The sequence below is a fragment of the Carcharhinus amblyrhynchos genome, chromosome 7, assembly GCF_965287045.1.
Source record: "Carcharhinus amblyrhynchos chromosome 7, sCarAmb.v2.hapA, whole genome shotgun sequence".
NCBI classification, from domain to species: domain Eukaryota; kingdom Metazoa; phylum Chordata; class Chondrichthyes; order Carcharhiniformes; family Carcharhinidae; genus Carcharhinus; species Carcharhinus amblyrhynchos.
The window spans coordinates 127,325,479-127,351,451 of record NC_137330.1 but is presented as its reverse complement, the minus strand read 5'-3'; the positions used below and the strand labels follow the sequence as shown (position 1 = coordinate 127,351,451).

The 25,973-nt window shown below is 45.8% G+C and overlaps 1 protein-coding gene across 1 annotated transcript in view; it reads right to left on the bottom strand.

Moving 5' to 3' along the window:
• Positions 1-25,973, bottom strand: part of LOC145345624 (dynein axonemal heavy chain 8-like) — a gene marked incomplete at its 3' end in the record, with an annotated part of 1,250,971 nt that overhangs the window by 837,630 nt on the left and 387,368 nt on the right. The window contains exon 16 of the mRNA XM_080193458.1: positions 4,598-4,717. Coding sequence (XP_080049584.1) covers positions 4,598-4,717 — 120 coding nt within the window. The remainder of the gene's footprint in view (positions 1-4,597; positions 4,718-25,973) is intronic.

The window sequence follows — 25,973 nt, the reverse complement described above, 5'->3', positions numbered from 1 at the left end:
TGGCTTACAAAGGAAATTAGAGAGAGTATCCAATCTAAGGAAGAAGCATATAGATTGGCCAAGAAAAGTAATAAGAATAAGAACATAACATAAGAAATAGGAGCAGGAGTAGGCCATCGAGCCCTTCGAGCCTGCCCCGCCATTCAATAAGATCATGGCTGATCTGAAGTGGATCAGTTCCACTTTCCCGCTTTCTCCCCATAACCCTTAATTCCCCTGTCTATCAGAAACCTATCTACCCGTGACTTAAATATATTTAGCGAGGTAGCCTCCACCACTTCAACGGGCAGAGAATTCCAGAGATTCACCACCCTTTGAGTGAAGAAGTTCCTCCTCAACTCCAATCTAAACTGCAACCGCCCCCCCCCCACCCCCAACGCCTTATCTTGAGGCTGTGCCCTCTCGTCCTGCTATCCTTTCTAAGCGGGAAGAATCTCTCTACCTCTACTCTATCCATCCCCTTCATTATCTTATACGTCTCTATAAGATCCCCCCTCATCCTTCTAAACTCCGAGTATAGACCCAGACTATTTAGTCTCTCTTCATAGGCCAACCCCCTCAGCTCCAGTATCAGCCCCCTGATAGGATAGCAATAGGATTGGAAGCAGCTTAGAAATCAGCAAAGAAGGATCAAGGGATTGATTAAGAAGGGGAAAATACAGTATGAAAGTAAGCTTGCAGGGAGCATAAAGAATGACACTAAGAGTTTCTAAAGATATGTGAAAAGAAAGAGGTTGGGGAATAGAAATGTATGTCCCCCACAGACAGAAACGGGGGAATGTATAATAGCAGTCAAAGAAATGGCTGAGCAACTGAATATGTACTTTGGTCTGTCTTCACAAAAAAGGACACAAATCGATGCCAGAAATATTGGTGAATGCAAGATTTAGTAAGAGGGAAGGACAGAGGGAAATCAATATTAGCAGAGAAATGTTACTGGGAAAATTGATGGGATTGAAGGTAGATAAATCCCCAGGGCCTAATACATCCCAGAATACTTAAGAAAGTGCCTCTAGAAATAATGGGTGCATTGGCGGTCATCTTCATGGATTCTACAGACACTGCCACAATCCCTGCAGATTGGAGAGTAGCTAATGTCATTCCAAAATTCAAGAAGGGAGGCAGAGAGAAAACAGGGAATTATAGACCAGTAAGCTTAACGTCAGTATTAGGGAAAATTCTCAAATCCATTATCAAGAACTTTATAGCAGAACATTTATAACGCAGTGGCAGGATCAGAGTCAGCATGGATTTACGAGGGGGAAATCATGCTTGACAAATCTGTTGGAATCCCTTGAAGATGTAACTAGTACAGTTGATAAGGGGGAACCAGTAGATGTGGTATATTTGGACTTTCAGAAAGCATTTGACAAAGTCCCGCACAAGAAATTATTGTGCAAAATTAAAGTGCATGGGATTGAGGGAAGCGTATTGAAATTAATAGAAAACTAGTTGGCAGAGAGGAAACAAAGAGTAGGAATTAATGGGTACTTTTCAAATTGGCAGGCAGTGACTAGTGGGGTGCCACAGGAATTGGGCTATTCACAATATGTATTAATGATTTGGATGAGGGAACAAAATGTTTGTTGTTCTCAAAGTTTGCAGATGATACCAAGTTGGATGGGAGGGTGAACTGTGACGAGGATGCAGAGATCCTTCAGAATGATCTGGACAGGTTGGGTGAGTGGGAAAATCAATGGCAGATGCAGTATTATTTGGATAAATGTGAGGTTATTCACTTTGCAAGCAAAAATGAGAAGTCAGATTACTCCGGTATCAGCCTAGTGAACCTCCTCTGCACTCCCTCCAAGGCCAAACTATCCCTGCGCAAGTGCGGCGACCAAAACTGCACACAGTACTGCAGCTGCGGCCTCACCAGTGCCCTGTACAGTTGCAGCAAGACCTCCCTACTTTTATATTCAATCCCCCTCACTATGAAGGCCAGCATCCCATTCGCCTTCCTGACCACCTGCTGCACCTGCAGGCTGGGTTTTTGCGACTCATGCACAAGGACCCCGAGGTTCCTCTGCACCGTAGCATGCTGCAGCTTTTCGCCATGTAAGTAGTAGTCCTTCCTACCATTATTCCTACCAAAGTGGACAACCTCACACTTGCCAACATTAAATTCCATTTGCCAGTTCCTCGCCCATTCGCCCAGCCTATCTAGATCCCTCTGCAAAATAAAAATAAAGAGGTTGAAGTTGTTATCAGAAACCATTTTTGACCAGATGATTGATAAAGAGCAAGAACAAGAGAATGAAGCAGATATATTTAATTCGAGAAATATGGCGGAATTACAACAGAAAGATGCAGAGATATAACAGTGATATCAGAAAGCATGCGAAGAAGAGGAATCTATGTGTATACCAGAGTGGGGGACTTCAGAACTAGATGTTGTAGTTTGAGGATAAAAACCATTTGGAACTGAGGTGAGAAGAATTTCTTCACCCAGAGAGTGGTTAATATGTGATATTTATTTCCACATAAAGTAGTTGTTGCCAAAATGTTGTGTGATTTTAAGTAGAAATTAGATAAAGCTCTTGGGGCTAAAGGGATCAAAGGATATGGGGAAAGGCGGGATCAGGATATTAAATTTGGTGATCAGTCATGATCAGAATGAATGATGGAGTAGACTGAAAGGGTCAAATGGTCTACTCTTGCTCGTGCATAAGAACATAAGAATTAAGAGCAGGTGTAGATCCCTCAAGACTGCTTCCACCATTCAATAAGATCGTAGCTGATCTTTTCATGGACTCAGGTCCACTTACCCGCCTGCTCACCATAACCCTTTATTCCTTTACTGTTCAAAAATGTATCTATCTTTGCCTTAAAAATATTCAACAGGGTAGCCTTAGCTGCTTCACTGATCAGAAAATTCTACAGTTTCACAACCCTTTGGGTGAAGAAGTTCCCCTTCAACCCAATCCTAAATCTGCTCCCCCTTATTTTAAGGCTATACTCCCTACTCTTGGTTTCATCCGCCAATGGAAAGAATCTCTCTGCTTCCATCTTATCTATTCCCTTCATATTTTTATATGCTTTTATAACATCTCTCCTCATACTTCTGAATTCCAATGAATATAGTTTCAGTATACTCAGCCTCTCCTCAGTAGACTGGGACTATTCTCTATTTTATTTTCTATGTTTCTGTTTCAGTGGGCATTTAATTGTCAACCACAATACTTTAGGTCTCAAGTCACATGTATGTCAGTCTGGGTAAGGATGGCAGGTTTTCTTTCCTAAGTTCCTTTCTCCACTGTTGCTAAGTGTGCAGATGATACAAAGATTTGTAGAGGGACAGGTAGTATTGAGGAAGCAGGGGGGCTGCAGAAGGAATTGGACAGGTTAGGAGAGTGGGCAAAGAAGTGGCAGATGGAATATAATGTGGAAAAGTGTGAGGTTATGCACTTTGAAAGGAGGAATGGAGGAATAGACTATTTTTGAAATGGGGAAATGCTTAGGAAATCAGAAGCTCAAAGGGACTTGGGAGTCATTGTTCAAGATTGTCTTAAGGTTAACGTGCAGGTTCAGTCAGTAGTCAGGAAGGCAAATGCAATGTTAGCATTCATGTCGAGAGGACGAGAAAACAAGAGCAGTGATGTGAGCAGTTTTTGGGCCCCGTATCTAAGGAAGGATGTGCTGGCCTTGGAAAGGGTCCAAAGGAGGTTCACAAGGATGATCCCTGGAATGAAGAGCTTGTCATATGAGGAACAGTTGAGAACCCTGTTTCTGTAGTCATTGGAGTTAGAAGGATGAGGGGTGATCTTGTTGAAGTTTGCAGGATACTGCGAGGCCTGGGAGAGAGGGCGTGGAAAGGATGTTTCCACTAGTAGGAAAAACTATAACCAGAGGCCACAACCTCAGGCTAAAGGGGCGATCCTATAAAACAGAGATGAGGAGGAATTTCTTCAGCCAGAGAATGATGAATCTGTGGAACTCTTTGCTGCAGAAGACTGTAGAGGCCAGGTCATTGAGTGTCTTTAACACGGAGATAGATAAGTTCTTGATTAATAAGGGGATCGGAGGTATGGGGAAAAGGCAAAAAAATGGGATGAGAAAAATGATGTGGAGATGCCAGCATTGGACTGGTATAAACATGGTAAGAAGTCTCACAACACCATGTTACAGTCCAACAAGTTTATTTGATAGTAAACCCACTAGCTTTTGGGGTTTTCCCCTTCGTCACCTGACAAAAGGGCAAACTCTGAAAGCTAGTGGTTTTACTATCAAATAAACTTGTTGGACTTTAACCTGGTGTTGTGAGACTTCTTACAATGAGAAAAATTTCAGCCATGATTGAATGGCAGAGCAGGCTCAATGGGCCAAGTGGCCTAATTCTGCTCCTATGTCTTGTGGTCTTATGGTCGTTCCTAAAGAACATTTGTGAACCAAATGGATCCCACTGTAATATTTGATGGAGTTAATAAACAGTCACAATAGTACTGTGATGAACAATGCTACTCTAACTCAGTGGGGAGGAATCATAACAACCACAAAATACAAGGACCTGAATTAAGAATCAAGTAGGAAAAAAAAGTAGTATTTTCTTTGAATACAATTGTATCAATATTTATCATTTCATTATAGAAGGACTTACATAGAAATAGTCAATAGGCTCAAATATGCGTCTGAAGAGCTGTCTCACCCACAATATCTTTCCAGCAATCGGAGGCATGTTTCTAGCAAGGGGTGGATTTTCTTTACACATCTGGTAATGCTGCACAAGAAATCAGAAGTATAAATGAACAAGTCAGGCAACAAATTGATAATTAAAGTAATATATGCATTTTACAACATATAGGGCAAAAATTTGGGCAGGCAAAGCCAAATTGTGGTCAACTTTTTCTCAGACAGTAGATAAGTGGTGTTCCCCACAGGTCAATGGTAGGATAACTGTACTTTTAATAAATATAAACTTTGTATTTGAATGCAGAATGGGATTCCAAAATTTGCTAGCAGTATCAAATTTTGAGGAGTTCCAAACAATGTGGATGATAAAAATGAACTGCAACAGGATCTGGATCAGGAAATCAAGGGGACAGTTCTCCCAAAAGTGCTTAATTGGCGAGAAACTGGTCTAAATCATGACTGTTTTTTCAATTCAACTTCAGACCCAAATGTCCCCTCTCTGTGCAATGCTAAGGTCACAATTGTGAATATCATTCAAAGCTCGGTGGTGGTAGGGGGGAGGTAGTGTGAGGAGGGGGGAGGGGAACAAGGCCTATTCATGCCGGAGTCTGACAGTTCCATGCCCCTGTGCATGCACAGTGGCCCTGATGTGGCAGTCTCCCTGTTTGCTGGCTAGCTCAATCGTTGGCCAGCCTAGGGCCCTCACTCCAGCCTCACTCCCCAAATGGCCTGATCTCGGCCCCCACAAGCATTCCTGGGCCAGCCCCGGCTCCTCCTACCCTGGAGTGCCCTGATCATAGCCCCTGCCACCACTCCCCAGCATTGGCGATCCCCACACGTCTGCCTACCCCAGCAAAACCACCCCCCCCGCCCCTGCTGACCCATCCCCCCCAGGAGGCAGACCCCCCTCCTGGCAGACCAAACCCCTCCAGCCAGCCCTGATTGCTGGCTTCCCTCCAGCCCGGACTGTTCTCAATGCAGAGTGACAGCAGGACCTCCAGCCCCCACCTACCCTTTGGAAGTTTTCTCCAATAGTTTCCTGACCACTGACGTGAGACTCACTCATCTGTAGTTCCCTGGTTTATCTCTACAACAATTCTTAAATAGCAAAACCACATTTGCTGTTGTCCAGTTGTCTGGCACCTCCCCTGTGGGTAGAGAGGAATTGAAAATTTGGATCAGAGCCCCTGCAAACTCCTCCCTTGTTTCCCACAGCAGCCTAGGGCACAATTCATTTGGTCCTGCAGATTTATCCACTTTTAAGACGCCTCCAATACCTTGTCTTTGCCTGTGTCAATTTGCTCAAGAACTCACAGTCTTCCTGCCTGAATTCCATTCCATAGTCCTCATTCTTTTGGTGAAGACAGGTGTAAAGTATTCATTCAACTCTCTACCAATGTCCTCTGGCTTCACACACAGATTGCCCCTTTATCTGTAATGGACCCTACTTTTTCCCTAGCTATTCTCTTCCCATTCATATAGAATCATAGAATCCCTAGAATTCCTACAATGCAGAAGGAGGGAATTTGGCCCATTGAGTCTGCACCGATCACAATCTCACCCACGCCTCTCTCCCATAACCCCACATGTTTACCCTGTTTATTGACACTAGGGTTAATTCAGCATGGCCAATCAACCTAACCCACACATCTTTGGACTGTGGGAGGAACCAGAGCACCCAGAGGAAACCCACGCGAACTCCACACAGTGACCTGAGACTGGAATTGAACCCGAGTCCCGGGTGCTGTGAGGCAGCAGTCCTAACCACTGTACCACCGTGTCACTATAGGGATTTTCCCTATTTCATCAGGATGTTGTCTGGTCTTGAGGGTGTTGACTATGAGTAGACATTGAATAAACTTGGATTGTTTTCTCCGGAAAGACAGAGTTGAAGGGATACCTGATAGAGGTCAACAGAATTTTGAGAGACATAGACAGGGTGAACAGTCATAGGCTTTTCCTAGGGTGGAAGTTACCAGAGGACACAAGTTCAAGGTGAGGGGGAAAATTTAAAGGAGCTGTGCTGGGTAAGTGCTTGGAATGCCATAGGAGATGGTGGAAGTAGGAACATTAGCAACATTTAAGCGATATCTGGATGGGCACATGAATTGGAAGAGAATATAGTGATACGGACTGAGTTTTTTTTTACTTTAGTTATGGCATCATAATCGGAACAGGCTTGGAGGGTCAAAGGGCCTGCTGCTGTGGTGTAGTTTCCTTTGTTCTTTCTTTGTTTTTCTACCAGCCACAGCTTTTCAGATCCCCTCTTTGCTTTCCTAATTGCTTTCTTAAACTCCACCCTGCAATTTCTATACCTCTCTAATGCTTCCACTGATTTGCTTTGTTTGTACTTTTTAAAAGGCTTTCTTTTCCTTCTGATTGCATCCTGAATATCTCTGGTCATCTATGGTTCTCTGGGCTTGTTGCTCATACCATCACCCTAGAGGTAATATGCTAGGCTTGCACCTCCCCATTTCCTTTTTGAATGCCCCCCCGCCCCACCCATCACCCCCACTTCTTTTCCGTCAGTAGCTGTTAGAATCATAGAATTATAGAATCTTGCAGTGCAGAAGGAGACCATTCAGCCCATCATGTCTACACCAACCACAATCCCACCCAAACCCTATCCTCATAATCCCACGCATTTACCATAACTAGTTCCCCTGGCAATTTAACATGGCCAATCCATCTACCTAACCCGCACATCTTGTTCCCAGTCTACCTTGGCCAGATCCTGTCTTACCCTACTAAAATCCACTCTCCCCAAATCAAAACTTTTCTTGCCAGCTTGTCTACTTCCTTGTCTATAACAAACTTAAATGTTACCATGCTGTCTCTAAAATGCTCCCCCACCACCACCTCAACTACCTGTCTGGCTTCATTCCTCAGAATTAGGTCCAGCACAGCTCCTTCCCTTGTTGGACCTTTCACATATTGATCGAATTTCAAGAAATATACTCAATCTAAGCCCTTAACACAATGTAGAACCCAGTTAATGTAGGGAAAGTTAACATCACCTAATATAAAAATGCTATTATTATTGTTTTTACTCACCTCCACAAATTGAGCACATATTTGTTCCTCAATATCCCTCTGATTATCTGGAGGTCTAGAAGAAACACCTAACAATGTAGCTTCCCTTTTTTATTACTCCTAAGCTCCACCCATAAATTGGTTTATTGGTTTATTGGTAGGGGGATTGAATTTAGGAGTCGCAGTGTAATGTTGCAACTGTACACTACTCTAGTGCGGCCGCACTTGGAGTACTGTGTGCAGTTCTGGTCCCCGCATTACAAGAAGGATGTGGAGGCGTTGGAGAGGGTGCAGAGGAGGTTTACTAGGATGTTGCCTGGTATGGTGGGGAGGTCCTATGAGGAGAGACTGAGGGATTTAGGGTTGTTTTCGTTGGAAAGAAGGCGGCTAAGAGGGGATCTTATTGAAACATATAAGATGATTAGAGGTTTAGATAGGGTGGATAGTGATAGCCTTTTTCCTCGGATGGAGAAAGCTAGCACGAGGGGGCATGGCTTTAAATTAAGGGGGGGTAGCTACAGGACGGATGTCAGGGGTAGGTTCTTTACCCAGCGGGTGGTGAGGGATTGGAATGCCCTGCCTGCTGCAGTTGTAAATGCGTCTAGTTTGGGGGCGTTTAAGAGATCTCTGGATAGGTTTATGGACGAAAAGGGATTGGTACAGGCTAGTGGGTCATTGTTTTTGTAACTGGTCGGCGCAACATCGTGGGCCGAAGGGCCTGTTCTGCGCTGTAATGTTCTATGTTCTATGTTCTATGTTCTATAAGGTTGCATGAGGTTAAAACTCATGGGATCCAGGGGGCAGGTAGCTAAATGGATACAAAGTTGGCTTGATGACAGCAGGGTAGTTGTAGAGGGTTGTTTTTTAAACTGGAGGCTTGTGACCAGCGGAGTGCCTCAGGGATCAGTGCTGGTTCCACTGTTATTTGTCATTTATATTAATGATTTGGATGCGAATATAGGAGGCATGTTTAGTAAGTTTGCAGAAGGAATCAAGATTGATGGCGTAGGGGACAATGAAGAAGGTTATCTCCGATTGCAACGGGATCTTGATCAATTGGGCTAGTGGGCTGATGAATGGCAGATGGAGTTTAATTTAAGTTAATGCGAAGTGATGCATTTTGGTAGATTGAAGCAGGGCAGGACTTACTCAGTTAATTTTGATTTGATTTGATTTATTATTGCCATCTGTGTTAACATATGGTGAAAAGTATTGTTTCTTGCATGCTATACAGACAAAACATAACGTTCATAGAGAAGGAAACAAGACAGTGCAGAATTCTTGTGCTACAATCATAGCTAGGATGTAGAGAAAGATCAACTTAATGCAAGGTAAGTCCATTCAAAAGTCTGACAGGAGCAGGGAAGAAGCCATTCTTGACCTGGTTGGTACATGACCTCAGACTTTTGTATTTTTGTCCTGAAAGAAGAAGGTAGAAGAGAGTGCATGGATTCCTTAATTATGCTGGCTGCTTTGCTGAGGCAGCGGGAAGTGTAGACAGAGTCAATGGATGGGAGGCTAGTTTGCATGATGGATTGGGCTACATTCATGACCTTTTGTAATTCCTTGCAGTCTTGGGCAGAGCAGGAGCCATATCATACCAAAAAGAATGCTTTCTATGTTGCATCTGTAAAAGTTGGTGAGAGACGTAGCTGGCATGCCAAATTTCCAAGTCTTCTGAGAAAGCAGAGGCGCTGGTGGGCTTTCCTAACTATAGTGTCAGCACTGGGGGAACAGGACAGGTTGTTGGTGATCTGGACACCTAAAAACTTGAAACTCTTGACTCTTTCTACTTCGTCCCCATTGATATAGACAGGCACATGTTTTCCTTTATGCTTCCTGAAGTCGATGACAATCCCCTTGATTTTGTTAACATTGAAGGAGGGATTATTGTTGCTGCACCAATTCACCAGATTCTCTATCTCATTCCTACACTCTGGCTCATCATTGTTTGAGACCCGACCCACTACGATGGTGTCATCAGCAAACTTGAAAATCGAATTGGAGGGGAATTTGGCCGCACAGTCATAGGTGTATAAGGAGTATCATAGAGGACTGAGAACATATCCTTGTGGGTCACCGGTGTTGAGGATAATCATGGAGGAAGTGTTGTTGCCTATCCTTACTGATTGTGGTTTGTGAGTTAGGACGTTCAGGATCCAATTGCAGAGAGGTGCTGAGGCCTAGGTCATGGAGTTTGGAGATGAATTTCATGGGAATAATAATGTTGAAGGCTGAGCTGTAGTCAATAAAAAGAGTCTGACATAGGTGTCCTTATTATCTAGGTGTTCCAGGGTTGAGTGCAGGGCCAGGGAAATGGCATCTGCTGTGGACCTGTTGCGGCGATAGGCAAACTGTAATGGATCCAGGTAGTCCGGTAGGCTGGAATTAATTCATGGCATGACTAACCTTTCGAAGCACTTTATAATGATGGATGTCAGAGCCACCAGCCAACAGAGATTAAGGCACGCTGCTTGGTTTTTCTTAGGTACCAGGATGATGGTCGTCTTCTTGAATCGGATAGAGACCTCATATTTTTGTAAAGAGAGGTTGAAGATGTCTGTGAATACTTCCGCTAATCTGTGCATGATCCGAGTGCATGTCCACGTACCCCATCCAGGCCAGTTGCTTTCCATGGGTTGACTATCAAGAAAGCTGCTCTGACATCTGCAATGGTAACCCCAGATACACCCAGGGCTTCCAGTGTGGAGGGCATGCTCTCGCTGAACTCTTGCTCAAAACAGGCGTAGAATGCATTAAATGCATTGAGCTCATTAGGGAGGGGTGTTTTGGAGCTGGCGATTTTACATGCCTTCATCTTGTAGCCTGTTCTGTCTTGCAGACCTTGCCATAGTCGGCGGGGGTCGATGTGGCTAGCCTGGGACTCTAGCTTGGTCTGGTTTTGTCTTTTTTGGCATCTTTGATGGATTGAATATAAAAGTAGGGAGGTCTTGCTGCGGCTGTATAGGGCATTGGTGAGGCCGCAGCTGGAGTACTGTGTGCAGTTTTGGGCGCCGAACTTACGCAAGGATATTTTGGCCTTGGAGGGAGTGCAGAGGAGGTTTACTAGGCTGATGCCGGAGTTGAGGGGGTTGAGCTATAAGGAGAGGCTGAATAAACTAGGCTTGTACTCGTTAGAGCTTAGAAGAATGAGGGGAGATCTCATTGAGACATGTAAGATGATGAATGGGATGGATAGGATAGAGGTGGAGAGACTCTTCCCGCTCAGAAAGGATAATAGGACTAGGGGGCACAGCCTCAAGATAAAGGGGGGGCGGTTTAGAATGGAGTTGAGGAGGAACTTCTTCACTCAAAGGGTGGTGAATCTCTGGAATTCTCTGCCCGTTGAAGTGGTGGAGGCTACCTCACTAAATATTTTTAAGACGCGGGTTGATGGGTTTTTGATAAGAGAGGGGATTAAGGGTTATGGGGAGAGGGCGGGAATGTGGAACTGAGCCACGACAGATCAGCCATGATCTTATTGAATGGCGGGGCAGGCTCGAAGGGCTAGATGGCCTACTCCTGCTCCTATTTCTTATGTTCTTATGTTCTTATGTATCTGGCTTTCTTGTATAGGTCAGTGTCGCCTGAGACCTGGACTTCAGCAAGCAGTGGATATCGCTGTTCATCCATAATTTCCGGTTGGGGAACTCACGGACTTGCTTCTTTGGCACACATCTTCCACACACTTACTAATGCAGTCAGTTACTGTAGTGGTATACTACAGTAACTGGTAGGGTGTTGGGGAGAGTTAATGTTGGGGAGAGTTAATGGTTAGGGAGAGTTAATGGTAGAGAGTTAATGATAGAGTGTTGGGGAGAGTTACAGAACAAAGAGATCTGGGGGTACAGATTCATAGCTTCTTGAAAGTGGAGTCACAGGTGGGCAGAATGGTGAAGAAGGCAGTCAGGATGCTTGGTTTCATCAGTCAGAACATTGAATAGGAACGGGGTCGTCTTGTTGAAGTTATACAAGACAATGGTAAGGCCACACTTTGAATACTGTGTGTAGTTCTGGTCATCCTACTGCAGAAAGGATATTATTAAACTAGAAAGAATACAGAAAAGATTTATTAGGATACTACCAGGACCTGATGGTTTGAGTTATAAGGAGAGGCTGGATAGACTGGGACTTTTTTCTTTGGGGTCACGGAGGCAATGTTATAGAGGTCTGTAAAATAGCGAGGAGCACAGATCAGCTAGATAGTCAATATCTTTTCTTCAAGGTAGGGGAGCCAAAAACTAGAGGGCATAGGTTTAAAGTGAGAGGGAGAGTTTCAAAAATGTTCAGAAGGGCAATTTTTTCACACAGAGGGTAGTAGGTGGTCTGGAACAAGCTGCCAGAGTAGTAGTAGAGGTGGGTATAATTTTTTATTTTAAAAAGCATTTAGCTAGTTACATGGGTACAATAGGTACAGAGGGATATGGGCCAAATGCAGGCAATTGGGATTAGCTGAGGGGTTTTTAAAAAAAGGGTGGCATGGACATGGGCAGCAAACCAAAGGGCCTATTTCCATGCTGTAAACCTTTATGACTCTATGACTCTATGTGCAGAGGACGATGAAAAAGGATATAGATAATCCAAGTGACAATGTTGGTAAATGTGCGATCATCCATTTTGGGAAGCATAACAGCAAAATGGACTATTATTTAAATGGTAAAAAATTGCAGCACGTTGCTGTGCAGAGGGACCAGGGTGTCCTTGTGCAGGAATCTCAAGGAGTTGGTTTGCAGGTGCAGCAGGTAATTAAGAAGGCATTTTGTCCTTCATTGCTAGAGGGATGGAGTTTAAAAACAGCGAGATTATGTTACAGCAATATAAGGTGCTGGTGAGGCCACACCTGGAGTACTGTGTACAGTTTTGGTCTCCTTATTTGAGAAAGGATATACTGGCACTGGAGGGAGAGCAGAAGAGATTCACTAAGTTGATTCTGGAGTTGAGAGGGTTGGCTTATGAGGAGAGACTGAGTAGACTGGGGCTATACTCATTGGAATTTAGGAGAATGAGGGGAGATCTTATAGAAGCGTATAAGATTATGAAGGGAATAGATAACATAGAAGCAGGGAAATTGTTTCCGCTGGCGGGTGAAACTAGAACTAGGGGGCATTGTTCCTGTGGAGCAGCTTCGAGAGGCAGCGGTTTTTGGGCGTGTGAGGAGGTCGCGAGTAAGGTACTTTTTCTTGTTTAAATTTTTAACTTTTTATTTCTAGTTTAAAGTCGCGAGTAGCAGTGGTTTTTTTTTGAATTAGTTGGAAACCGGAAGTCGTCACTAGGACACTTACCGGTATTTGTAGTTTTTTTTTCGGGTCTCTGACCCTATAAATTGGCACAGAGAGGATACCCGATCCTCGACACTGGTAGAGAATCCCACCCTCCCACCTCCTCTAACCTAATTATAAGTGCATGGGAAGTTTTTTTTTTCTTTTCTGCTGGAAATTGTTTCAGAGATGGCAGTTCAGGCAGTAAGCTGCACCTCCTGTGGTATGTATGTGGTGAGGGACACCAGTAGTGTTTCTGCTGATTATACCTGTAGGAAGTGTGTAAGATTGCAGCTTCTGGAGGAGCGTGTTAAGGAGCTGGAGTTGGAATTGGAGGAACTCCGGATAATTCGGGAGGCTGAGGCGGACATCGATAGGAGTTACAAGGAGATAGTCACTCCTAGAAATGAGTCTTGGGTAACTGCCAGGAAGAGGGGAAAGAAGCAATTGGGGGGACAATCCCCTGGGGCTGTTCCCCTCCAAAATAGGTTTTCTGTCCTGGAGGCTACAGTTGAGGAGGAATCAACTGGAGATAGCCAAAGGGAGCAGGTCTCTGGAGGTGAGCCTGTTGTGAAGGCTCAGGTGGTTAGGGGATGTAAAAGATTGGGCCTAGTGATTGGGGACTCCACAGTTAGGGGGACGGATAGGAGAGTCAGAGGTAATGGTAGGGAGTCAGGGCTGGTGTGTTGCCTCCCAGGGGCTGGGGTCCGGGATGTTTCAGAGAGGGTGTTTAGGACTCTTAAGGGAGAGGGAGATCAACCCCAAGTCATAGTTCATGTGGGGACGCATGACACAGGGAGGTTAAGGGAAGGGGATATTAAGCAGAACTTTATGGAGTTGGGGTGGAAACTTAAGGCCAAGTCGGACAGAGTGGTTATCTCGGGACTCTTGCCTGTGCCACGGGATAGTTTAGAGCGGAACAGAGAGAGAGAAAGTTTGAACTCGTGGATGAGGGAATGGTGCAGGAGGGAGGGGTTCAGGTTCTTGAGCAATTGGGGCTCATTCTGGAGAAGGTGGGACCTCTACAGGAGTGATGGTCTACACCTGAATTAGAGGGGAACCAATATCTTGGGGGGAAAATTTGCAAAGGCTATGCAGGGGGGTTTAAACTGATTCAGAGGGGGGGTGGGATCCTGAGTAGCGGGGGTGAAAGTGAGGGGGGCATAGATGGAGACTGCAATGCACGGCATCGTGGGGGTGAAGCGGAGCAGGGTTTGAAATGCGTATGCTTTAATGCGAGGAGTATTCGCAATAAAGTGGATGAACTTGCAGCGTGGATCAGTACCTGGGACTATGATGTTGTGGCCATTTCAGAGACATGGATAGAGTAGGGTCAGGAATGGTTGTTGCAGGTTCCGGGATCCAAATGCTTCAGTCGGAGCAAAGAAGGAGGTAGAAGGGAGGGAGAGGTAGCATTATTAGTCAAGGATTGTATCACGGTGTCAGAGAGGAAGTTTGATGAGGACTTGTCTGTTGAGGTAGTATGGGCTGAGATTAGAAATAGGAGAGGGGAGGTCACCCTGTTGGGAGTCTTTTATAGACCTCCTAAAAGTTCTAGAGAGGCTGAGGAAAGGATTGCGGAGACAATCCTGGATAGGAGTGAAAGTAATAGGGTAATTGTTATGGGAGACTTTAACTTTACTAATATTGATTGGAATAGCTATAGCTCTAGCTCATTAGAGGGGTCAGTTTTTGTGCAAAGCGTGCAAGAAGGTTTTTTGACTCAGTATGTTGATAGGCCAACTAGAGGTGAGGCTATATTGGATTTGGTGCTGGGTAATGAGCCAGACCAGGTGCTAGACTTGGAAGTTGGTGTGCATTTTGGTGGTAGTGATCACAATTCGGTTACATTCACCTTAGTGATGGAAAGGGATAGGCATGAACCTCGGGTCAGTAGTTTTAGCTGGGGGAAGGGTAATTATGAGGCTATTAGGAGAGAATTAGGAAGCATAGGTTGGACTAGGAGACTACAGGGTCTCGGAACGTCCGAAATGTGGAGTTTTTTCAAGGAGCAGCTACTGCGAGTCCTTGATATGTATGTCCCTGTCAGGCAAGGAGGAATTGGTAGAGCTAGGGAACCGTGGTGCACTAAGAAAGTTGGTTCGCTGGTTAAAAAGAAAAAGGAGGCTTATGTCCGGATGAGACTTGAGGGCTCAGGTAGTGCACTAGAAAGCTTTAGATTGGCTAGGAGGGAGTTAAAGAGTGAGTTAAGAAGGGCTAAAAGAGGACATGAGAAGACTTTGGCTGATAGGATTAAGGAGAATCCTAAGGCGTTCTATAGATATGTTAAGAACAGAAGGTTGGTTAGGGCAAGATTGGGGCCAGTTAGAGACAGCAGTGGGAATTTGTGTGTGGAGCCGGAAAAGATTGGAGAGGCATTGAACCAATATTTCTCTTCGGTGTTCACGCAGTGGGACATAAATGTAGCTGTGGAGAAACTGGGTTACAGGGTTGTAAACTGGACAGTATTGCAGTTGATAAGGAGGATGTGCTAGATATTCTTGAGGGTTTGAAAATAGATAAGTCCCCTGGGCCGGACGGGATTTACCCTAGGATTCTCTGGGAGGCAAGTGAGGCGATTGCAGAGCCTCTGGCTCTGATCTTCAGGTTGTCGTTGGTCACAGGTATAGTGCCGGAGGATTGGAGGATGGCGAATGTTGTCCCATTGTTTAAGAAGGGGAACAGAGACTTCCCAGGGAATTATAGACCAGTGAGTCTTACTTCTGTTGTGGGTAAGGTTTTAGAAAAAATTATTAGGGATAGGATTTATAGTTACTTGGAGAGTAATGAATTGATTGGAGATAGTCAGCATGGTATTGTGGAGCGTAGGTCGTGCCTTACTAACCTTATTGAGTTTTTTGAGAAAGTGACCAAAGAGGTGGATGGGGGTAAGGCAGTTGACGTGGTATATATGGACTTTAGTAAGGCGTTGATAAGGTTCACCATGGAAGGCTTCTGCAGGAAATGCAGATGTATGGGATTGAGGGTGATTTAGGTAATTGGATCAGGAATTGGCTGGCGGATAGGAGACAGAGGGTGGTGGTTGATGGTAAGTATTCGTCATGGGGTTCAGTTACGAGTGGTGTGCCTCAGGGATCTGTTTTGGGGCCACTGCTGTTTGTAATTTTTATTAATGATCTGGATGAGGGTATAGTTGGGTGGATTAGTAAATTTGCCGATGACACCAAAGTCGGAGGTGTGGTAGATTGTGAGGAAGGGTGTCTTAGTTTACAGGGGGACTTGGACAAGTTGCAGAGCTGGGCCGAGAGGTGGCGGATGGAGTTTAATGTGGAAAAGTGTGCGGTAATTCACTTTGGCAGGAATAACAGATGTGTGGAGTATCGGGCTAACGGTAGGACTCTGAATAGTGTGGATGAACAGAGGGATCTAGGTGTATGTGTACATAGATCCCTGAAAGTTGGGAATCAAGTAGATAGGGTTGTTAGGAAGGCATACGGTGTCTTGGCGTTTATTGGTAGGGGGATTGAATTTAGGAGCCTCAGCGTCATGTTGCAACTGTACAAGACTCTGGTGCAGCCGCACTTGGAGTATTGTGTGCAGTTCTGGTCCCCACATTATAGGAAGGATGTGGAGGCTTTGGAGAAGGTGCAGAGGAGGTTTACCAGGATGTTGCCTGGTATGGAGGGGAGGTCCTATGAGGAGAGACTGAGGGATTTGAGGTTGTTTTCGTTAGAAAGAAGGCGGCTACGAGGGGACCTTATTGAAACATATAAGATGATTAGAGGTTTAGATAGGGTGGACAGTGATAGCCTTTTTCCTCGGATGGAGAAAGCTAGCACGAGGGGGCATAGCTTTAAATTAAGGGGTGGTAGTTATAGGATGTCAGGGGTAGGTTCTTTACCCAGAGGGTGGTGAGGGATTGGAATGCCCTGCCTGCTGTAGTTGTAAATGCGCCTAGTTTGGGGGCGTTTAAGAGATCCGTGGATAGGTTTATGGATGGAAAGGTTTAGGTTAGAGGGTCATTGCTTTTTAACTGGTCGGCGCAACATAGTGGGCCGAAGGGCCTGTTCTGCGCTGTTATGTTCTATGTTCTATAGCCTCAAAATAAGGGGAAGCAGATTTAGAACTGAGTTGAGGAGGAACTTCTTCACACAAAGGGTTGAATCTGTGGAATTCCCTGCCCAGTGAAGCAGTTGAGGCTACCTCATTGAATGTTTTTAAGGCAAGGATAGATAAAGTTTTGAACAGTAAAGGAATTAAGGGTTATGATGTGCAAGTGGAGCAGAGTCTACAAAAAGATCAACCATGATCATATTGAATGGCAGAGCAGGCTCAAGGGGCCAGATGGCCTACTGCTGCTCCTAGTTCTTATGTTCTTATCTTCTTGTGTTCTTATGTTCACCAGGAGAAGGACCAGCCTCCTCTATTGGGAGTTCACCTTTGCCCGGCTGAGGAATCTTGGCTGATGAATTGGCAGGAGCTGGAGGCCAAGGTCACCGCTCACCTGAGTCGCTGGACAAGGCCAATCCGAGTTCTGTCTGACATGATTGAGTTCTCATCATAAACCAGCTGACTGCCTTCATTTGTGGTATGGGCTGGTCATTTTGACCCCTCCCCCTGATTTTGCCACAAACATCTCGAGAATGCTCATACAGTTTTTATGGGACAAAAGACCACACTGGGTCGCTACTGAGATTCTGAATTTCCCTCTTAGGGACGGCAGGCAGGAATTAAAGTATCTTTGTGCCAAGGTGGTGACCTACCACCTTCAGACCCTGCAGTGAACCCCCTTCTCAAAGGTGTGCCTTGGCACCGTATTTCATCCACCAGGTGCATGGCCTGAATTATGATGCGCAGCTCCTGTTGGTTAACCCGAGGTATCATCAGAACTCCTTGCAGGCATTGCACATCTTTTACCAAGACTTAGTCGCCTCATGCTGTAGCTCTCTTTCAACTGGAGTAGCGACGCTTGTCAGCAAAGCGTAGCTCAGAAATGCACTTCTTCATCAACGCCATTTCTAATGGCTGACGGACAGACTGGCCGTGGCTGCTGGGGTGACCAGGATTGGAAATATGCTGGGTGGCGGGAGGAGTGAGCTAGAAGACACCTGACGAGTTGGTTCAGTGTGCTGCATGGGCATTCAACTCTAGACTCACTCCATCTGTGACCTTAAAACTGTTATGCTCAGACCCTACATCACACATGGTCTCGAGGAAGCGCAACTGTGCAAGGGAATTTTGTCTAAGCACAGAGGAATGTGTCCCAAGTTCAGACCCCCTCCCCTGGATCTCGAGCCCCACAGACTGAACTGCCTCATGCAATTTGTCACTGCATGGTGGACGTTCTTGTATGAGCTGCAGTTGCACATCTTCTGCTTCCATACCCTCACCCATCATCTGGCATGCCTTGGCATCCCTTGTTGCGGAGGTCCCCACTGGAGGTCCCGCTATAGAGGGATCCTCTGCTTAATACTGGGGACCTTGGGTGGAGGTTAGCACACACAGTAGTTCCATACACCAGTTCACAGGCTCACAGGGCATCTGCAATTTTTGCGACTCCCAATGCTGAGGGGGTTGGAAAGGAGGAAGACGCTCTTGTGAACCTGCCCCGGGCCTGGCCACGCTTGATATAAACAGGTCCAGGTAGCAGGCAACTGAGGGAGTCATCTGACTTGACTGTCTGCTCCTCTAATGCAGGTCAGCTGTCATTGGAGAGGAAGCAAGCTGTGTTCACAGGTACCACTGAGGGCCTCCATGCTCACTGGGAGCCACAGGGCCTGGAGTGCATTAACAATCACTTTAATCACCTTTTGGTTTAATGTTTTAAATTTCCTTTACGTTTGTTGTTTATTTCAGGCTGTCCTCTCTGTACGCCATCTTGTCATTGTTTGAGATCTGTCCTACTGTGGTGGTGTCATCACCAAACTTGAAAATCAAATCAGAGGGGAATTTGGACACAGAGTCATAGGTGTGTCAGTAGTACAGTAAGGGACTGAGAACATGGCCTTGTGGGACACTGGTGTTGAGATGTTTCCATTAGTAGGAGAGACTAGGATTCGAGGGCACAGCCTCAGAATAAAGGGACAATGGAATTCATTGACACAGAAGACTGTGGAGACCAAGTTATTGAGTATAGATGGGTTCTTGATTGTTAAAGGGATCAAAGGTTACAGGGAAAAGGCAGAAAAATGGGGTTGAAAAACATGATGTGGATATGCCGGCGTTGGACTTGGGTAAACACAGTAAAAAGTCTGACAACACCAGGTTTCAATCCAACTGATTTATTTGATAGTAAATTCACTAGCTTTCGGGTTAGCCCCTTTGTCAGGTGAATGGAGAGTTCTGGCCTCAGATAGAGCGGATAAAGCACAGACAGTTTACGGATTACTGATTAGAATGCAAATCTTTACACCTAACCTGCTGTTCAAGTCTTAAAGTGGCTAACAATGTGTGTGGAAGGAGCACTGATCACAGGTTAAAGAGATGTGTATTGTCAAACAATGGTCTGTTTGAGGTTGCGTGGGATGACCCTTCGTCGTCCAGTACTTCCCCGGAGCAGAGAAGCTACGACATCTTCTCTGGAGTCTTCAACATATCATTGATGAAGACGAACATCTCGCCAGGGCCATCCCCACACCCCCACTTCTTGCCTTCAGAAAACCACGCAACCTCAAACAGACCATTGCTCGCAGCAAACTACCCAGCCTTCAGGAGAACAGTGACCACAATACCACACAACCCTGCCACAGCAACCTCTGCAAGACATGCCGGATCATCGACATGGATGCCATCATCACACGTGAGAATACCATCCACCAGGTACACGGTAAATACTCTTGCAACTCGGCCAACATTGTCTACCTGATACATTGCAGGAAAGGATGTCCCGAAGCATGGTACATTGGGGAGACCATGCAGACGCTACAACAACGGATGAATGAACATCGCTCGACAATCACCAGGCAAGACTGTTCCCTTCCTGTTGGTGAACACTTCAGTGGTCATGGGCATTTAGCCTCTAACCTTCGGGTAAGCATCCTCCAAGGCAGCCTTCACGACACACGACAGCGCAGAGTCGCTGAGCAGAGACTGATAGCCAAGTTCCGCACACATGAGGATGGTCTCAGTAGGGATCTTGGGCTTATGTTGCACTATCTGTAACCCCCATGACTTGCCTGGGTTTGTAAAACCTCACTTACTCTACCGTCTGGAGACAATACACTTCTCTTTAACCTGTGCTCAGTGCTCCTTCCACTCACATTGTCAGCCACTTTAAGACTTGAATAGCAGTTTAGGTGTAAAGGTTCGCATTCTAATCAGTAATCTGTAAACTGTCTGTGCTTTATATGCTCTGTCTGAGGCCAGAACTCTCCATTCACCTGACAAAGGGGCTAACCCGAAAGCTAGTGAATTTACTATCAAATAAATCGGTTGGATTGAAACCTGGTGTTGTCAGACTTTTTACTGTTGAAAAACATATCAGTCATGATCGAATGGCAGAGCAAACTTGATGGGCCAAATGGCCTAATTCTGCTCCTATATCTGATGGTCTCATAGTCTAACTGCATAATCATTCATGGGACTCAGAAAAATGATCAGTTCATCAATGATGGTAATGGAATTTTCTGTTTATGGAATCAATTTGCTTAGTTGAAGAAATACTGAGGTTAGAGTGTGGATTTTGTGTGCCTCAGAAATAGATATGAGTTACATGTTGAGGTGATCGTGGAGGAGGTGTGTTGCCTATGCTTACTGATTGTGGTCTGTGAGTTAGGAAGTTCAGGATCCAGTTGCAAAGAAAGGAGATGAAGTCCAAGCCGTGGAGTTTGGACATGCATTTCATGGGAATAATAGTGTTGATTGCTGAGCTGTAGTCATTAATCCCTCCAGTAATAGTACTTGGAGCTGTCAGAGCCTAATGCTCAGAAACCGAAGACCCAGCTAAGTGACAGTGGTAGGGAAAGGCTGGGGAACAAACTAAATTAACTCTTATACCAGACAAAAAGGTTGGAAAGATCTCACTACACAAACACAAAAGATGACTCAAATTCACACTATCCATTTACCTCAGCAATATCTTTATAGAACCATAGAAAATTACAGCTCAGAAACAGGCCTTTTGGCCCTTCTTGTCTGCGCCGAACCATTTTTTGCCTAGTCCCACTGACCTGCACTTGGACCATACCCCTCCACACCCCTCTCATCCATGAACTCATCCAAGTTTTTCTTAAATGTCAAAAGTGACTCTGCATTTACCACTTTATTCTGCACTCCCACCACTCTCTACCTGAAGAAGCCCCCTCTAATATTCCCTTTAAACTTTTCTCCTTTCACTGTTAATCCATGCCATCTGTTTTTTTTTTCTCCCCTAGCCTCAGTGGAAAAAGCCTGTTTGCATTCATTCTATCTATACCCATCAAAATATACCTCTATCAAATCTCCCCTCAATCTTCTACGTTCCAGGGAATAAAGTCCTAATTCAATCTCTGTAACTCAGCTATAGACACGTAAACCAGTGAAGAGTTGCCACTTGCTTGATATAAAGGTTGGGTTTGTACAGTTGGAAACAGTTTTCTTTTCTGATAAATTTCTGGACATTGATTCAAAGCTTTTCACGTAACTCATATTGATTTTGAGTCCTATGAATGATTATGCAGTTAGGCCATGAGACCACCAGATATAGGAGCAGAATTAGGCCATTTGGCCCATCAAGTTTGCTCTGCCATTTCAGCATGGCTGATATGTTTTTCAACCCCATTTTTCTGCCTTTTCCACGTAACCTTTGATCCCTTTAACAATCAAGAACCCATCTATGCTCAATAACTTGGCCCCCACAGCCTTCTGTGTCAGTAAATTCCATTGCCCCTTTATTTTGAGGCTATGGCCTCAAATCCTAGTCTCTCCTACTAATGGAAACATCTTCTCCATGCCCATTCTATCCAGGCCTTTCATTATTCTGTAAGTTTCAATGAGGTCCCTTCCTTCTAAAATCCATTGATAGGAGACAGAGGGTGGTGACAGATGGCTGCTTTAGTGACTGGGGTAAGTCTCACAACACCAGGTTAAGGTCCAACAAGTTTATTTGGTAGTAAGTGCCACTAGCTTTCGAAATGCTGTTCCTTCGTCAGGTGAATGGAGAGTTCTGATCGCAAACAGGGCACATAAAGGCACACACAATTTACAGAATACTGATTAGAATGCGAGCCTTTGCAGCTAATCTGCTATTCAAGTCTTAAAGATGCAGACAATGTGAGTGGAGATACCATTAAGCATAGATTAAAGAGATGCGTATTGTCTCCAGACAGGACAGTAAGTGAGATGTTGCAAGTTCAGGCAAGTCACGGGGGTTACAGATAGTGCAACATGAACCTAAGATCCCGGTTGAGGCTGTCCTCATGTGTGCGGAACTTGGCTATCAGTTTCTGCTCAGCAACTCTGCGCTGTCGTATGTTGTGAAGGCAGCCTTGGAGAACGCTTACCCGAAGATCAGAGACTGAATGCCCGTGACCGCTGAAATGTTCGCCAACAGGAAGGGAACAGTCTTGCCTGGTGATTAAACACTACTCGACATTCATCCTTTGTCGTAGCGTCTGCATGGTCTCCCCAATGTACCATGCCTCAGGACATCCTTTCCTGCAGCATATCAGATAGACAACATTGGCCAAGTTGCAAGAGTATTTGCCATGTATCTGGTGGATGGTGTTCTCACATGAGATAAGAAATAGGAGCAGGAGTAGGCCATCTAGCCCTTCGAGCCTGCCCCGCCATTCAATAAGATCATGGCTGATCTGTTGTGGCTCAGTTCCACTTTCCCGCCCTCTCCCCATAACCCTTAATCCCCTCTCTTATCAAGAACCCATCAACCCGCTTCTTAAAAATATTTAGCGAGGCAGCCTCCACCACTTCAACGGGCAGAGAATTCCAGAGATTCACCACCCTTTGAGTGAAGAAGTTCCTCCTCAACTCCGTTCTAAACCGCCTCCCCTTTATCTTGAGGCTGTGCCCCCTAGTCCTACTGTCTTTTTTGAGCGGGAAGAGTCTCTCCACCTCTATCCTATCCATCCCATTCATCATCTTATACGTCTCAATGAGATCTCCCCTCATTCTTCTAAACTCTAACGAGTACAAGCCTAGTTTATTCAGCCTCTCCTCATAGCTCAATCCCCTCAACTCCGGTATCAGCCTAGTAAACCTCCTCTGCACTCCCTCCAGGGCCAAAATATCCTTGCGCAGGTGCGGCGCCCAAAACTGCACACAGTACTCCAGCTGCGGCCTCACCAATGCCCTATACAGCTGCAGCAAGACCTCCCTACTTTTATATTCAATCCCCCTCGCTATGAAGGCCAGCATCCCATTTGCCTTCCTGACCACCTGCTGCACCTGCAAGCTGGGTTTTTGCGACTCATGCACAAGGACCCCGAGGTCCCTCTGCACCGTCGCCTGCTGCAGTTTTTCGCCACGTAAGTAATAGTCCTTCCTACCATTCTTCCTACCAAAGTGGACCACCTCACACTTGCCAACATTAAATTCCATTTGCCATTTCCTGGCCCATTCGCCCAGCCTATCTAGATCCTTCTGCAGACTCTCCACACCCTCCGCACAATTTGCCTTTCCCCAATCTTGGTGTCATCAGCAAATTTCGACACCCTGCACTCGGTTCCCTCCTCCAGATCATCTATATAAATGGTAAATAGCTGAGATGATGAGATGATGGCATCCATGTTGATGATCCGGCATGTCTTGCAGAGGTTGCTGTGGCAGGGTTGTGTGGTGTTATGGTCACTGATCTCCTGAAGGCTGGGTAGTTTGCTGCGGACAATGGTCTGTTTAAGGTTGTGCGGTTGTTTGAAGGTAAGAAGTGGGGGTGTGGGGATAGCCCCGGCAAGATGTTCATCTTCATCAATGACATGTTGAAGACTCTGGAGAAGAGTCATCCATTGTGATGAGGAGTGCCCCTGTTCAACTGTTCCATGTGTGCTGAGTTTCTGTAGGAAGTCCGTAGTGACACGACAAAAGCTGGGGGTTCTTTGTACAATGGGTTTCAGGATGCCCTCAACATAGCCGGGGAGGTTCCCGCACAGGGTCCTATTGCCCGATACGATGGGACGGACGGGTGTGTTTGCCTTGTGTATCTTTAGGAGGCAGTAGAGATCTCCAATGCAGGAAGTACGTGGGATGAGAGCACGGAGGGTGCTCTGTAGACCTGGATCAAAGGTCTTGATCAGAATGTTGAGTTGACAGGTGTGTTCTTTGGTTGGATCTGCGAGTAACTGTCTGTAGTGTTCCTCGTTGTTCAGTTGTCACTTCTTTACGGCAATCTGCACTGTTCAGTATGACGATGGCCCCTCCTTTGTCTGCTGGTTTGATGACAATGTTGAGGTTGATCTTGAGAGTGCAGATGGCATTGCGTTGTGCTTGGGTGATGTTCGGGGCTGTCTTGTGAGTGCGGTTGATTAATCTAGTGTTGATGCACCTCCTGATGGCTTGGACAAAAATGTCAAGTCGAGGGCAGCTGCCTTCTGGAGGAGTCCAGTTGGACTCTTTTTCTTCAGTTGCTGCACTGCGGATCTTTGTCGGCCGTTCTGGTTTGTTGGCTGTCTCATTGTGTTCGTTGTTGGCCTCTTGGGGTTTGTGGAAGAACTCCCGCAGCCTCATTCGCCTGATGAATTCCTCTGTGTCCGCTGCGAGGCTGATGGGGTCCATTTTGGTGGTGGGGCAGAAATTGAACCCTCGACTGAGAACTTCGACTCATCTGGTTGAAGCGTGTAGTCTGACAAGTTGACAATAGACTTCCCTGCGCTGGTACTGTTTTCCACTGTGGTGCCGGGGGAGGCTTGGTTGCTGCTGGTGGTGATGCCGAGTTTCTCGAGTTTCTCAAGTTTCCTGTTCTTGGTGACCGGAGGCCATTGACCAATGATGCACACAGGGATCTGTGCTGGGCCCCCTACTGTTCGTCATTTATATAAATGACATAGATGACTACGTGGGGTTAGGATCAGTAAGCTTACCAATGACACAAAGCTTGGCCAGGTGGTTAACAATGAGATTGATTGTCCTGGGTTACAGGAAGATATAGATGAGATTATTGCAGAAGGTAAGGGGGCATGGAGTTGGGGGTAGGGTGTTAGCATGGATAGAGGATTGGTTGTCAAATAGGAGGCAGAGAGTGGGGGTTAATGGGTGCTATTCGGATTGGTGGCTGGTGACTAGTGGAGTGCCCCAGGGGTCGGTGCTGGGGCCTCAGCTATTTACCATTTATATAGATGATCTGGAGGAGGGAACCGAGTGTATGGTGTCAAAATTTGCTGATGACACCAAGATTGGAGCAACGGCAAATTGCGCGGAGGGTGTGGAGAGTCTGCAGAAGGATCTAGATAGGCTGGGCGAATGGGCCAGGAAATGGCAAATGGAATTTAATGTTGGTAAGTGTGAGGTGGTCCACTTTGGTAGGAATAATGGTAGGAAGGACTATTACTTACATGGTGAAAAACTGCAGCAGGCGACGGTGCAGAGGGACCTCGGGGTCCTTGTGCATGAGTCGCAAAAACCCAGCCTGCAGGTGCAGCAGGTGGTCAGGAAGGCGAATGGGACGCTGGCTTTCATAGTGAGGGGGATTGAATATAAAAGTAGGGAGGTCTTGCTGCGGCTGTATAGGGCATTGGTGAGGCCGCAGCTGGAGTACTGTGTGCAGTTTTGGTCGCCGTACTTACGCAAGGATATTTTGGCCTTGGAGGGAGTGCAGAGGAGGTTTACTAGACTGATACCGGAGTTGAGGGGGTTGAGCTATGAGGAGAGGCTGAATAAACTAGGCTTGTATTGGCGTTTATTGGTAGGGGGATTGAATTTAGGAGTCGCAGCGTCATGTTGCAACTGTACACAACTCTGGTGCGGCCGCACTTGGAGTACTGTGTGCAGTTCTGGTCCCCACATTACAGGAAGGATGTGGAGGCTTTGGAGAGGGTGCAGAGGAGGTTTACCAGGATGTTGCCTGGTATGGAGGGGAGGTCCTATGAGGGATTGAGGGTTGTTTTCGCTGGAAAGAAGGCGGCTAAGAGGGGATCTTATTGAAACATATAAGATGATTAGAGGTTT